General features: G+C 44.2%; 1 protein-coding gene across 1 annotated transcript in view; it reads right to left on the reverse strand.

Moving 5' to 3' along the window:
• The window catches only part of LOC147666704 (E3 ubiquitin-protein ligase TRIM39-like), a 190,668-nt gene that overhangs the window by 65,973 nt on the left and 110,620 nt on the right, over positions 1-14,075 (reverse strand). The window contains exon 5 of the mRNA XM_086948950.1: positions 6,736-6,788. Within this exon, the coding sequence (XP_086805076.1) occupies positions 6,736-6,788 (53 nt within the window). The remainder of the gene's footprint in view (positions 1-6,735; positions 6,789-14,075) is intronic.

Raw genomic sequence — 14,075 nt, forward strand, 5'->3', positions numbered from 1 at the left:
AGACAAGAAAGACTATCACCCACGCACTGGTCACGAGTCGATTGGATTATGGTAACACACTATACGCCGGAATCACAGCAAAATTACAGAAAAAACTCCAACGCATCCAAAACGCATCAGCGAGACTCATATTGGACATCCCTCGCCAAGATTACATCACAGGACACCTAAAAGACCTCCACTGGCTTCCCGTCAACAAGAGAATTACATTCCGTCTTCTCACCCATGCACACAAGCCCTCTACAAACTAGGACCCGAATGCCTCAACACTCGACTGTCCTTCTACACACCCACCCGCCAACTAAGATCGTCCAATCAAGCCCTCGCCGCAATCCCGCGCATCCGAAAATCCACCATGGGTGGCAGATCCTTCTCCTTCCTGGCGGCCAAGACCTGGAACTCACTCCCCACTCACCTCCGCCTTACTCAAAACCACATCTCCTTCAGAAAAGAACTTAAAACCTGGCTATTCGACAAAAAATGAACCCCCCCTCCCCAAGCGCCTTGAGACCCTCTGGGTGAGTAGTGCGCTATATAAATCCATGAACTTGAACTTGAACTTGATATGTGTGTCCATGGTAATTCCTGATATGAGAGGAGTGCAGGGGCGAGTTTAGTATGTGTGAACTTGTGAAAATAAATGCTGCGCGATGGTGTGCGCAGATTTATTGTGACTAGTGGAGAAGTGCCACTTTTAGAAGTTGGCATTTCTGTGTGCAGTGTGTCTGCCTGCCTGATGTGAATTGCCTGTCTGGCTTGTGATTGACAGGTGCTGGATGATGTGGGTGGCTCCAGGAGCCAGGATGGGTCTGCCTGGTGGTGAATAGGGAGATCTGCATGTAGATAGGAGGGAGGAGTTGCATCTGGGACCTGAATAGGGCTGTGCCTTCCCTCCACAATGCTCTCTCCACCTCCTGTGGTGCGTCTGATGTCCATGGCCTGGCCTGTGAAAGGGAGAGAGGAGCTGAGCAAAACAAAGCGCTCAACAGCTCTCCTGAACCAGTTGTATCTGGTTCTCCCATTGCCTGCACCTTTAAACAAAGGGAAATGCTGTATAAAAGCAGGGTCTGTGACCCCATGATGTTATTCTCTTTTGGATCCTGACAGAGTGGGGCTTGCTGCTGGTGGGGCCCTGGAAGGACCGCCATGGGGGCAGCCTCCTTGCTGGAGGGCCCTGTGTGCTGGCCCCTGGGCCCTACAATGCCCCCCTTATGCCTTCAGGACTTCTTTGATCTTTTTGCTCTTTCCTTTTACTTTGTCCAGGCTTGATTGAGCATTCCAGCACCTGGGGAGCGCTTTAGTCTAATTTTCCCAGAGGAGGAGCAAGCGGGATTTGCAGCGCGGCGCTGTGGAAGGGAGAGAGAAGGAATCCCCAGCTTAGGGATCCCCCCGCCGTGGGGCTCTCAGTCAATGGTGCCTGGCAGAGGCACATGGTCAGAGCGGCCCCGTTTCTGCAGCGGGCCGCTCCAACGTGGCAATATTGTTTAAAGGGTCCCGTGGGGTCCTTAGGTGCTGGGGGCCTGTTGTCCTTCAAGAGCTAGCGCGCTGCAACGCTATGGGGGCATTAATTCTCTATGGAGCCCCGTGTGGCGCCAACGTTTGGGGGCACGTTTAGTTCTAGAGCCAAGGTGGCTCTAACAAAAGCATACCTGTTATAAGAGGGCCCAGAGGGGTCCATGCTGTTCCCCTGTTGTGTGGCCACTCTTCACAGCTGCCCCGCTTGGGAGAGGCAGCTGCAACGTTCTTGGGCACAGTGAGTGCCAGGGCCTTATTTGATTATTTACAGCTGTACAGCAATTAGTGCCAGCTCCACAGTGTAGGCACACAGTTCATTTTAGGGTCTTGTGAAGTCAGGAGTGAGATGCACTCTTTTGCCTCACTTTCCCAGCTGCCCAGCAAGTAGTGGGCAGCTGCAACGTTTAGGTTTGCGCAGTGCACACCCTTGACCTTCGCTGCCTTGGCAGCGCGCCCTGACATTCTGGACACAGGGCATTTGAGCCCCTTCGAAATGGCCAGAGGGCCAGGGGGGACTGTTAGATTTATAGGGCGCCAGGCCCTAATGTGATGTGGTGCTAGGAAATGTAATGTATATAGTATGTTTTACGCAGCCTGTGTTATACGTCTAACTGTGTTTTATGATTATGAGGTTGTTTTGCATATTATGGTTTATGCTAGTGAGATTCTGTTTCACTGTGTGATTTATGCCCCTAATGTGAGTTATACTTAAGAGGTTAGGGTCTAATGTGTTTAGACTTGTGAGATGATTGCCTCATGTTTTTATGATGGTGAGGTTGGCGCAGAATGTAATTCGAGCCTGATGTGAGACTGTGCATAATGTAGTTTATGTTACAGGCTGATGCTAAGTACAGTGATTACCAGTGTTTACTGGTTGTACATTTATGATCTGTTTTACGTTTACTAAGTTCACTTTGTGATGGTTCAAACAGTGGTCCATGTGGCCCTGTCATGTGTATATAATCCCTTGTAAATATTGCCCAGTGCCAGTTGGCACAATGTACATGGTGTGATTAGTATTCTGATGTGTTTTGATAATACAAAGGCTATTTTTGATATAACCTTGTGTGGAGTTCCTTTTGTAGTGTGCCTGGGATGTTGTTGCTGTTGTGTGTGTGCGCAAATGCTTTACACATGGCCTCTTGGATAAGTCTGACTGCTTCTGCCAAGCTACCAAGGGGGTGAGCAGGGGTTATCTTTGGTGTGTAACTCCCAAGCCCTGACTAGAGTGGTGGTCTTTGCCTGGCTTTGGCGCAAGCCTTAGCCAACCAGAGATCCCATTTCTAACAGGGGTGGATTTGTGTAGTGTAATTATGTGGCATGGTGTGCTGTTGAATTACACAGATAGAACTGCACCCTGTCCATGGGGGGGGTACCTTGGGCCTACCTTTGGGGTGCCTCACATGTAAGAAAAGGGACGGTTAAGGACTTGCAAGTGGGTGCACTTGACAGGTTGATATGGCAGTTTAAAACTGAGTGTGCCGACACTGTATTGGCAATTCTGAGACACATTTGAAAGGTTACTTGTGTGGGTGATACAATCAGTGCAGCAGGTCCACTAGCAGCATTTGATATTTCAAAATTGTTGCTATGGCAATTTCTACAGACATAATGTACAAATAATCCATAGGTCAGTATTCTGTTAAAAAAAATAAAAAAATTCAACTAGTCTATTAGCCACTGGTCCATCGTATTTACCTAACCAGGGCTATACGTTTATTTAAATTCAGGATGAGCACCTTCAGAAGTGATTGATTCTCAGATAAAGAGTGACGCAAGAGCTCTCGAATAGAACCATATGTTTGGATTCCTCAGGAACCACACGGAATAGGCGAGCATAACTTACAAGTCTCACCTCACAAACTATTCTAAACACATGTAATGTAATTTAATTCTTATAGAGCGCAGCTTTCACTCCAAGGAGCATCTTGGCGGTGAAAACCCGTCACCTAGAGTGGAATAGGCCGGAAGACTAGTCAAGCATCAGTCTGCTATTGCCTATAACATTATACTTATATCAGAGCTATACATGCTTTGTCTGAAAGATAAAAAATCCAGGTCTTCAGGGACTTTCTGAAATGGTTCTCCAGAGGGATTTGGCGCAATTGGACCGGAAGCTTATTCCAGGCCCTAGAGCCCAGTACTCCAAGAGATTTTCCTCCCTTGGTGGATAGCCTGAATTTAGGAATCAACAGCAAGTTCAGGTTTGATGACCTAAGGTTCTGAGACGGCACACATCTCTGAAACAGATTTAGAAAGTATTTGGGTCCTTGCTGGTGGTATGCCCTAAAGGTGATGACTATGATTTTAAACAGCACCCGTTCGTGGATAGGTAGCCAGTGCAAGGTCCTGAGTGCTGCTGAGGCAGATGACTTCCTTGGCCATCTCAGGACAAGACAGGGGGTGGCATTCTGGATCATCTGCAGCCGATGCAGGACTGATCTATTTGATCCTGCATATAGGCTATTGCAGTAGTCCAGGCTTGATGTAATAAGTGCCACCGCCACCGTCTTCCTGGCTGCCAATGGAAGGAGGTCAAAGAATCTTCTTAGCCCCGTGATTATACTAAAACAGGACCCTGCCACAGCCCCTGCTTGTTGCTTAAATGATAGTGCCTCGTCAAACCTAATCCCTAGGTTACGGGCTGTAACAATGGTGTTCGGGGGAGCCTCTGCATCTAGTGGCCACCATAGTCTTGGGGAGAAGAAGTTTTGCTGTCCGAATTGCACTTAAGATGATTGTTTCTCATCCAGTCAAAGGTGGCGGCGAGGCAGTCTCTAAGTTTTCCTCTGCCTTCACCTTTTTAGCCATCTAGTACCAGGATGAGCGGAGTATCATCAGCATAAGATATTGTGCTGATGTGGAAGGATGTAATACGCTCAATCAGGGGGGGTCATGTACAGATTGAACAGTACGGGGCTTAAGCTTGAGCCTTGCGGCACCCCTGTTGTCAGCGCTTTCTCTTCCGAATGGTACTCCCCGAGCACCGTAACTTGCCTCTTGTGGCTGAGGAAATTCTTTAGCCATTCGAGCACAGCCCCTGCTATCCCTGATGCTACTAGGCGGCCAATCAATACGGAGTGTGACACCGTATCGAAGGCCGCCGACAGATCAAGTAGGACCAGTACAGCCTTCTTCCCCTGATCCATGGCAGTCCTCAAGCTCTCCACGGTGTATAATAGAGCGGACTCGGTGGAGTGCTTGGCCCTAAACCCGGATTGATTCGGGTGCAGAATATCATTTTCCTCTAGGAACCTCGTCAGTTGTTTATTCACTGCTGCTTCCGTAAGTTTAAAAAGTACCGGGAGCAGCGAGATGGGACGAAGGTTTGAGAGTCTGCTAGAGGTTTTTTTTGCAGCGGTTTTACTGCGGCCATTTTCCAATCCAATGGGATCACTGCAGAGGACAGGGAGGAGTTAATGATAGTATTAATGATCGGATTCACTGTGTCCACTAGAACGTGCAGCATCATAGGGGGGCAGGGGTCAAAAGGAGAGCCGGATTTGCTTGATAGTATCGCTATTCTTGTCTTGCAGGCTACACATCATTCATTTTATCTTGTCCTGAAGTAGATCCACATTTGATGCTCAACACTAGTACAGATCAACCAGGGTCTAAACGTCAACACTCCACTAGAAGTGGTACATTCCACTGTGACCATTACAAAGTGTTTGAAAGAAAAAACTAGGTCACTGTGAGAGAATTTATGTTTTATTTTCACTTCGTACCAGAATGTTTTATGTAATTTGTTTCTGTATCCAATACATATTTTGTGATGTATGTACGTTTTATATGTTACCTTATCCTTTGTCTCACATCCCTCACTAGATATTAGTGTGTGTAGCACTTGCTTTTTCATGAAATATTGATTATTCTTGACTAAAATAAATCATTGCAAGTCATAATTAACTTGTGCTCTATTATTCGTATTATGTGTTTAGATATTTTTCATTAGAATCATTAATTGTTATCCCGATGAAATTAAGGGAAATCATTCAGAATGTTATATCTTTTTAAAGAAAAAACATGGCTGAACCACTGTTCCTTTAACGTGATTGACCACAGGCTCTGCGCTATACTGGGTATCCCCATTGATTAATACGAACTGATGATTCTAGACTCAGACTAAGATAAAAATCCATCAAAGTGGACATAGCGGAGTTTCAGGTTTGTGCTAAGTTTGCGTGGTGCAAACACCATCCTTATCTCTCACGCCATCCAAGTACTTTTGAGACAAAGCCACAGCCTGTACCCATATGCACATGCCAGGAAGAAAAACTGTAATAAGAATGGGTAGAAAGGAGCAGGGGAGCTACAGAGGAATGGGGGAGGGATAGTGAGCATTTCCATGCTGTGGAGTGGCAGTAAGCAACAGGGAGAGGAGGAGCAACAGAGGAGCTAAGGGGCAAAAAGCTGAGCATAGACACAGAGGAATGAGGAAAGCAATGTACCAGCTGTGGGTTGTAAGAGTAATACCGAGAACGCCAGTGTGGGTATGTGAGCCGGGAAATAGCACACAGCAGCAAGAACAAGAAAACACAAGCACTCCCATGGAGTGCTCAAAGAGAAAGAAGAAAATAGTGGCAGGCATGTACGCAGGGGAAGGATACAAATTATTCAATTAGGAAAATGGTAAAGAAACTATGCTTCCGGAGAGTGACTACACAAGAAGAGGAAGGAAATCCATTGAATGGGAAGCAGGAAATGAGCCTGGCAAAAAAAGCCAACCAATGCTAAGCAATGGGCTAGCCCATAGCCCACAGCCCACTCTCAGTATCAGTATGGTACAGAATACATCCTTAGATTGACAAGAGCAAAAAAAAGACTACTCATAAGAGACCACGTGGTGCAGAAATACTGAGGGCAAAAGAAGCAGGATCTGGTCTACATTGAGCAGTCAAATGGGGCACTGGTGAGGGTTCTCACTCTTGTTGGGGATGAACATTTGGTTGCATAGTGCATATGTTCACATTGTTATCAGCTGAAAAATACATTGCTGAACAGCTTTAAGAAGTAGTTTCAGACCTGCTTTAAGGTGAAATGGTGCTCCCTTTCTTGAAAAGTAAAAATGGCAAGGTTGAATAATTTGTTTGATAAATGTATAAATATGTATCTCAGTGCGATGTGATTCAAACAATGTCCCCAATTATTCATGACATTAATACTCATACCAATACTGTTATATACACACGTGGAACATGGATGAGAAAGATACTAGACCTTTGCAATATTTAAGTTTTTCTTCCAGTATTCGGAACTTCACATTGGCGCACCTAGTAAAACAAGAGTCAGGTCACAGCATGCATGCAAACCAAGCACAACACACATTATCCTGCTAAATTTGATTTGCTGTAAATAACCTTAGTCAAATATATTGGTAAAAGCACTAGTCTGCTAACATTTCTCAATAAGAAAAAGCTTAGAAAATGCGTCCATCCCTTTTGCCTTCAATTTAAAAGGTTGAAATATTCAGCAACATGCAATAAACAATTGATATCAATTCCATGTAAAGTGCATAATCTGAGTAGAACAGCTCTAAAAAATGTTTCATTTTTTTGTGCCACGTTTCATATGTGTTGATCAAAAGCTGTTTAATAGAGAATGAATAATTATTTTTCTTGGCATTACTATAAAAATAACGCCACAGCTAATTCAGCTGTTTAACAAGATAACTTTGTATACCTGGGACAGTGTTCATGATTGGACTCTTGCCTGAATATATATCTTCTTAGAGGTCAGAGATCGAAATTTTAACTTCATTTTCTATGCAACCCCTAATCAATTTTTTTTGTTTAATTAATTTACAGTCTGTTCTGCTCTGGCCTAAAGTAACTTAGGGCCCGATGTAGGTAAATCCCATTTACCGATTTTGAAATACCGAATCCTACCGATTCGGTATTTCAAAATCGGTAAATGGTATGTAGGTCCCAACATCTGGATTCGTTACCGAATCCTTAACAATTCTTTAATTACCGAATCGGTAAATATTACCGAATCGGTAATTATTTTACCGATTCGGTACATATTACCGAATCGGTAAATTTACCGATTCGGTAATGATACCGATTCGGTAAAATTACCGAAAATGTGCCCCTACATCTCAATAGCCCTTTACCGATCGGAAACGGCCGAAAATCTGTATTTTCGGCCGATTCAGATCGGTAAAGGGCTACCTACATCGGGCCCTTAGTACCAGCACTATTCGTGCAGCTCAATTGTTCCTACAAATTACATACCATACTAATAGATTAATGCTTTGTACACCCCATTATTGGTTTCTATAGACGACCTTGATATAAATATTCTGCAGACAAATCTGGGATTTCACCTACCTTGGGACTGGTATTCTTTTATTTCAATTACCAACAACCCCATTTATTCTTCTCATCAGCAATTTTGATCATGGAAGTATTTAACGTTTTGTCCCCGTAGAAGAGACCTTGTTTCTCACTATTTTTCAGCCATGATCTGAGAATTTTTAAACCGGGTATTTTGGAACTTTCTAGAAGGAACAGAACTGCCATTTCGTAAGTATTTTATCACATGTGCCATGCCATAATTACCAGACTGACAGTAGCCTTAATAATTGCCACTGTTTCGGTTTGCCTTTCCTCAGATATTTGGGATTGGCTGACCCAGATACATAGAAACATGTAATCGTCACTCACCTTTGTTTATTTTAAGAAACAAAAGCCAATCTTTCCCATGTCCAAGATGAAAACATTGAGATACTTACATAAATTATAAAGACCATTCCCCCTGTAGATGATTCCTGGTCACGCCTGTTTAGGCACACCCATTTTAAAGTCCCTCCATGTTTGTTGTCCCACTTATAAGCCCTGATCATGCTCCTTAAATAAACACCCACCTAGCACACCTACATAAACAGAGAACTGTGAAGGTAACAGTGAAAACACTTCAGTTTTTTGGATGCTTATTGACAGCACTTTGCACTGACAAACTTAAGGGATCCTACGTTTGTGTCCCTTTAGCAGGCAAACAAGAGGCTAACCACTTCAAACAATCAGGGAATTGTTAGCGCTACTCACCCATGAGGGTCTCAAGGCGCTGAGGGGGGAGGGGGAGGGGTAAGAGGGGTGCCGCTCCGTTCACCCGAAGAGCAAGGTCTTCAGGGTCTTCCTGAAGGTATTCATGGAGGGGGCACATCTGATGTCTGCCGGTTGCTCATTCCAGCTCTTGGCTGCAATGTGGGACAACGATCTTCCACCTGATCTGACCCTGAGGGTGTGCAGGGTTTCAGCCAGTGCGAGTTTGGATAAACGCAAGTTCCTTTTGGGTATGTGGAAGTTTATCCTGTGGTTGAGGTATTAGGGTCCGTTGTCATGCAGGCATTTGTAGGCATGAGTGAGAATCTTGAAGGTGACTCTCTTCTCCACGGGAAGCCAGTGGAGTCGTCGCAGGTGTTGGCTGATGTGTTTATGCCGGGGTTTGCCAAGGAAGAGTCTAGCCGCGGTGTTCTGTATTGTTTGCAGTTTGCAGAGTAGGGACTTGTTGATGCTGGCGTAGAGTGCGTTGCCATAGTGTAGCTTGCTGGTGATGAGTGCGTGGGTGACAGTTTTCCTCGATTCGGGGGATCCATTTGAAGGTCTTTCGGAGGATGCAGAGGGTGTTGAAGCAGCTGGAGGTGACGGCGTTGACCTGTCGGTTCATGTTGAGCGATGAATCAAGTATGATGCCGAGGTTCTTGGCGTGGTCTGAGGGGGTAGGTGGGATTCCGAGGGTGGTTCCGAGGATGAGGACTTCTGTTTTCTCGGCATTGAGTTTCAGGCAACTGTTTGTTATCCAGCCTTCCACTTCTTGCATTCCTCTCTGGAAGTTGAGTTTTGTGGTGGTGGGGTCTATGGTGAGGGAGAGGATGAGCTAGGTGTCATTGGCGTAGGATAAGATGTTGAGGCCATGTCGTCGAACGATGACTGCAATGGGGGCCATGTAGATGTTGAATAGGTTTGGGCTCAGAGATGACCCCTGTGGGACTCCGCAGGTGATGTCTGTGGGGGCGGAGAGGAAGGGCGGTAGTCTGATCCTCTGGCCTCTTCCGGTGAGGAATGAGCAGATCCAGCCCAGGGCAGTTCCTTGTATGCCAGTGTTGTGCAGCCTGGTGATTAGTGTGCGGTGAGATGATGTCGAAGGCTGCAGACAAATCGAGGAGGATGAGGGCCGAGGAGTGGCCCTGGTCCAGGACGGTGCGGATGTCGTCTGTGGTGGCGAGTAGGACTGTCTTGGTACTGTGATTGGCTCGGAATCCGGATTGGGAAGGGTCGAGGACGGCGTGCTCTTCCCTGTCACTTCCCTGTTGACTGTCTTCTCGCCACTCTGGCTGCGAAGGGGAGAAGCAAGATGGGCCGGTAGTTTTTGAGGTCGGTGGGGTCGGCCGTGGGTTTCTTGAGCAGATGTCTGAATATGGCGCGCTTCCAGTTTTTGAAAAATAAATTATTGGCACCGGGTTTTGTGCATGTTTTTACACATCCTATAGACGTCTATTTTTATCTAATGTAATTCAACTGACACTTTTGCTTCTGATTAACTTGTATTTTATTAAATACTTTTTTCTTATTTCTTATATATTATTTTTTCTGTGCAATGGTAGACATGGTTATAATGAGATACATGGTGGCTGTTTAATACTTATATGTGTCAGATACTCATGGACCATAGACAGAAACGTTCATGGATTAAATTATTGCCTGATTCCATGGAATTTCTAAATTCAGTCCATTTACTGCTGTGCCCAAAACAAATATCCAGTAGACTTCACGCATCTTTCTAATTTTTTCTTGGTCTAATCCTATTCTGGGATTTATTCGTTCTAAAATATACCAAGTCATTTCTTCTGGTACGTGATTCAGTTCTGTAAAGTGACAGACTAAAGGAGCTGCCATTTTACGTGTCCTGATAGCTGAGCGGTGCTCAGTCAGTCTGACATTCATGGCCCTTCCTGTTTGACCTACATAACCTTTGTGACAAGGAGATAGAATTAAGCATATAATATTGGTGCTTTTACAATTGTTCTAATCTAGAGGTTTAATTGTTTGATTGTTAAAAACCATTGAGGGGCCCTGTATTACTGTGTCACATGACAGTTTAGACATTTATAGGTGCCCGACACTGGCATAACATTTGTGAGCGTCTGTTGAACCGACGCCTTTTTTTTTAACCATTCTAGACCTAACAATGTGATCCTTGAAAGATTTGTTACGCCGGTAAGCAAACATGGGTCTGGGCAATCTAGCTTCTTTAGGGGTATTTACATTTAATATGTGCCAATTAGCACATATAGTCTGCCTAATTCTTTCATTCAGAACTGAATGTTTGGTGATGAGTGTACATAGCATGTATAAATAGAAAACAAGCGGTATAGGAATACAAGTGGTGTGTAGGAATTTTGTATTGTAAATAGGAAATGTGTATATAATGTGTATATATGTATATATGTAGAATGTTGTTATATAGTGATATGTGAAATAATGGTATATATATTATCTAGAGATAGTGACTAGGCCTCACCCTCATAGTCTGTTGATTGTCTAGTTTAATAATGACGTATACTGAGTAGAGATGTAAAAGACAACAATCCACTTGACGCTGATAATGTATAAACACAGCATTTAATTAATTGACACTACTTTTTATTTTTTAGTTATCATTGATACAGAATATACACAGAATTCCTGGGGAAGGCTTTGCCGAAACGCGTTGGAGGAAATTTTTCTGTATATAATTATGAGCAACAGTTTTGTATCTAATGAATTTTGAATTTTGTATTGTGAATAATATTTGACAATTTGCACAGAAAAAATAATATATAAGAAATAAGAAAAAGTATTTCATAAAATAAAATCTAATCAGAAGCAAAAGTGTCAGTTGAATTACATTAGACAAAAATAGGCGTCTATAGGATGTGTAAAAACATGCACAAAACCCGGTGCCAATAATGTATTTTTCAAAAACAGTTTTTCCTTGCCAGGGTTTATCCTTTAAGGCAGGGGCCCCTAATCTTTTCTAAAATATGGCGCGCTTCCAGCCGCCTGGGAAAGTGCCTATATGAAAGTGGTTTTGATGATGTGTTGTTGCAGTTGGGGTGCGATGATGTCTGCCGCTCTGTGGTAGATGTGCGGGGGCAGGGGTTGGTGGGGGGCCCCCGCTTGACCCCTGGAGTGCGGTTCCAGACCCTGGGTGCCATGAAATATCCTTGTGTGAGTTCTCATAATCCAGCAGGTGTAAGTTCTCTTCATCCAGCAGCTGTGAGGAGTTATCTTATACCAGAGCTGCCTTCTTCCCAGGTGCAGGAATGTTCTGAGGAGGCGGAGGTAGAAATGCAATTATGCATTACGTGCACTAGTCAGTTGTTAGAGAAATTACAACACTCAATCCCAACTCATTTCTCATAGTCCTCCCACCTCCTTTTGCAGCTGTTCCTCTTTGCCTTACTAAAAAATTAGGCTGGAACCCCTTTTTCAAAGTAAACGAAACCCAGCTGCTGTCAAACATCAAATGTTAGCTTCTAAGCCACTCTGCTATTTAGATAAACTCTCCATCTATCTAAAAGAGGCAAAACTTGTTTCTCTGCTACTGTGACAAGATCTTACCAGTCTGGACTGTCTTTGGAATTTCTCAGTCTAAAGACATAGTGCTAAACCTACCCTTTGTTCCGCTACCTGCTCATATTCTCCAAGGTGGCTAATCCCTGTTAAGCGGTCAACAGTTAAAACACAGTGGACCCTCCTGGGCTCAAAGGCAGGCCATTGCTCTCTTAGCCATATTTGTTAACACTCCAAGGCAAAGATTTTCTATTCCAGCTTTGGACATGTGATGAGTGACAGAATTGGTTGTAAGCCAGTTCTTGCTCAGGCAGCAATTAACAAAATATGATTTCACCTGTAAAACAGATTTTGAAAACTACGCAGGAACTAACTTTGAAGTATTTTTGTAGCCTTTACCTAAATGGGGATAGAAAATTAAGATTTTAAACCCACTTAAGCTTACTCCGAGACAAGTGACCAATGCCTACATTGTGAAAGATATTTGAGCTTTTATTTCATTGTTAGTTAACAAACTTCAACATGCTGTTTGCTTTATACTTCTACATGACTACCCTGCATTTTGGGCTTACAAGGTACACTTCAGAATACATAAAATATACTTTTCCTACATGGAAAATGCTTTTTTTTACCAACAATGTGCCACTGCAGTGCATATAAAGTACAGCCAAGCCATAACCCAGTGGTGCCCCTGGCAGATAAATATTTTTGCTACACGTGGGTGGTCTAAATACACACAGCATCCCACATGTGAAATTTGACTTCATTTTTTTTAATGAACTTTCAACAAGAACTTGAAACTAGAGTCTGAGCAAACCCCTCACCCTCCATTGCCCTTTTCTGGGATGATTAGCTTCTGGTCAAAAATGAACTCAAGTCCTCAGATGTTTCCTGACTCCTGCTTGGCTTTAGCCCTGGTGTGCTGGCCATGCACTTCAGTGGCAGTAGCTGCAGTTGCACTCTACATGTGCTTTCCCTGCTTCATGGGCGTAGGATGGCCACACACGTCCACACAGGGCTACTGGGTGCACTGCAGGTCCCATGGTGGGAGCTCCTCTTGCTCTTTCTTCTCCTACCTCCTTGGTGCTTTCACAAGGCGGTAGAGCAGCATTTGCAAACTCTCCACCCAGCTCAGAAACTGTGCCGCGCAAATGCTGGTACATGCTCAGGTAGCCAAGTGATGACTGACTTCCTGCAAGGGATCCATATATCTAGCAAACTGCCTAGCATCAATGCAGGAGAGGCGTCAGCTTCAAAGCCAAGTAGGACAGCATCACCTCTGGCATTAAATTCAGAATCAATCAGAGGCCTCTAAGAAAAAATGGTAGAAAGAGGGATCAGTGAATGGGGTCCAAACGCAACCAACACAGGTACAGGTGAAGCATTCCCCCATTCGGATGTCCAATGCTACGGTGACACAACCTCTCAAGGTAAATAGTACAAACTCTAATCTGGTTTTGGGGAGCAGTGGGGGTGATACAAGGTTACCAAAACTCATGAGAAGTAAAATGTAGTCAATTTTCAAAAGTCGTGGTGTTCACAGACAGACGTGACAGAAAAACTTGATCCTGTGGCAAATCCAATAGTTCTCAAAGTTCCTGAAGCTACAGATGCATTCTTATCAATTTCAGACAATTCAGATCCAGACTCTAGTGAGAAGACCTTTATCCTGATCAGATTGTAACTGATAACCTTCTAGCAGACTATTCTTCCAGACAGATCATTCAGAGCCAAAATCACAGGCAAGACATTCACATCCCTGCAGGATGGTCTGGTTGCTAGTTCTGAGGGGGAGAGATGACATAGTCAATGATACGAATCTCCAGTGAGATCACTCTGCAGATCGGCGGAAGTCAATTGCATGAAAATGAGGGATCACTCTCTGGTAATAGCCCTGGGGCTATATGTGCACCAGAGCTATCTGTATTAAAGAAAGGACCACAACACAAGTGGCTGTAGCCCTTTCTGTAATACCAAAGTGCCCTGGGGTGCACAAATCGT

Source organism: Lissotriton vulgaris, unplaced genomic scaffold (genome assembly GCF_964263255.1).
Source record: "Lissotriton vulgaris unplaced genomic scaffold, aLisVul1.2 SCAFFOLD_1901, whole genome shotgun sequence".
In the NCBI taxonomy this organism is placed as follows: domain Eukaryota; kingdom Metazoa; phylum Chordata; class Amphibia; order Caudata; family Salamandridae; genus Lissotriton; species Lissotriton vulgaris.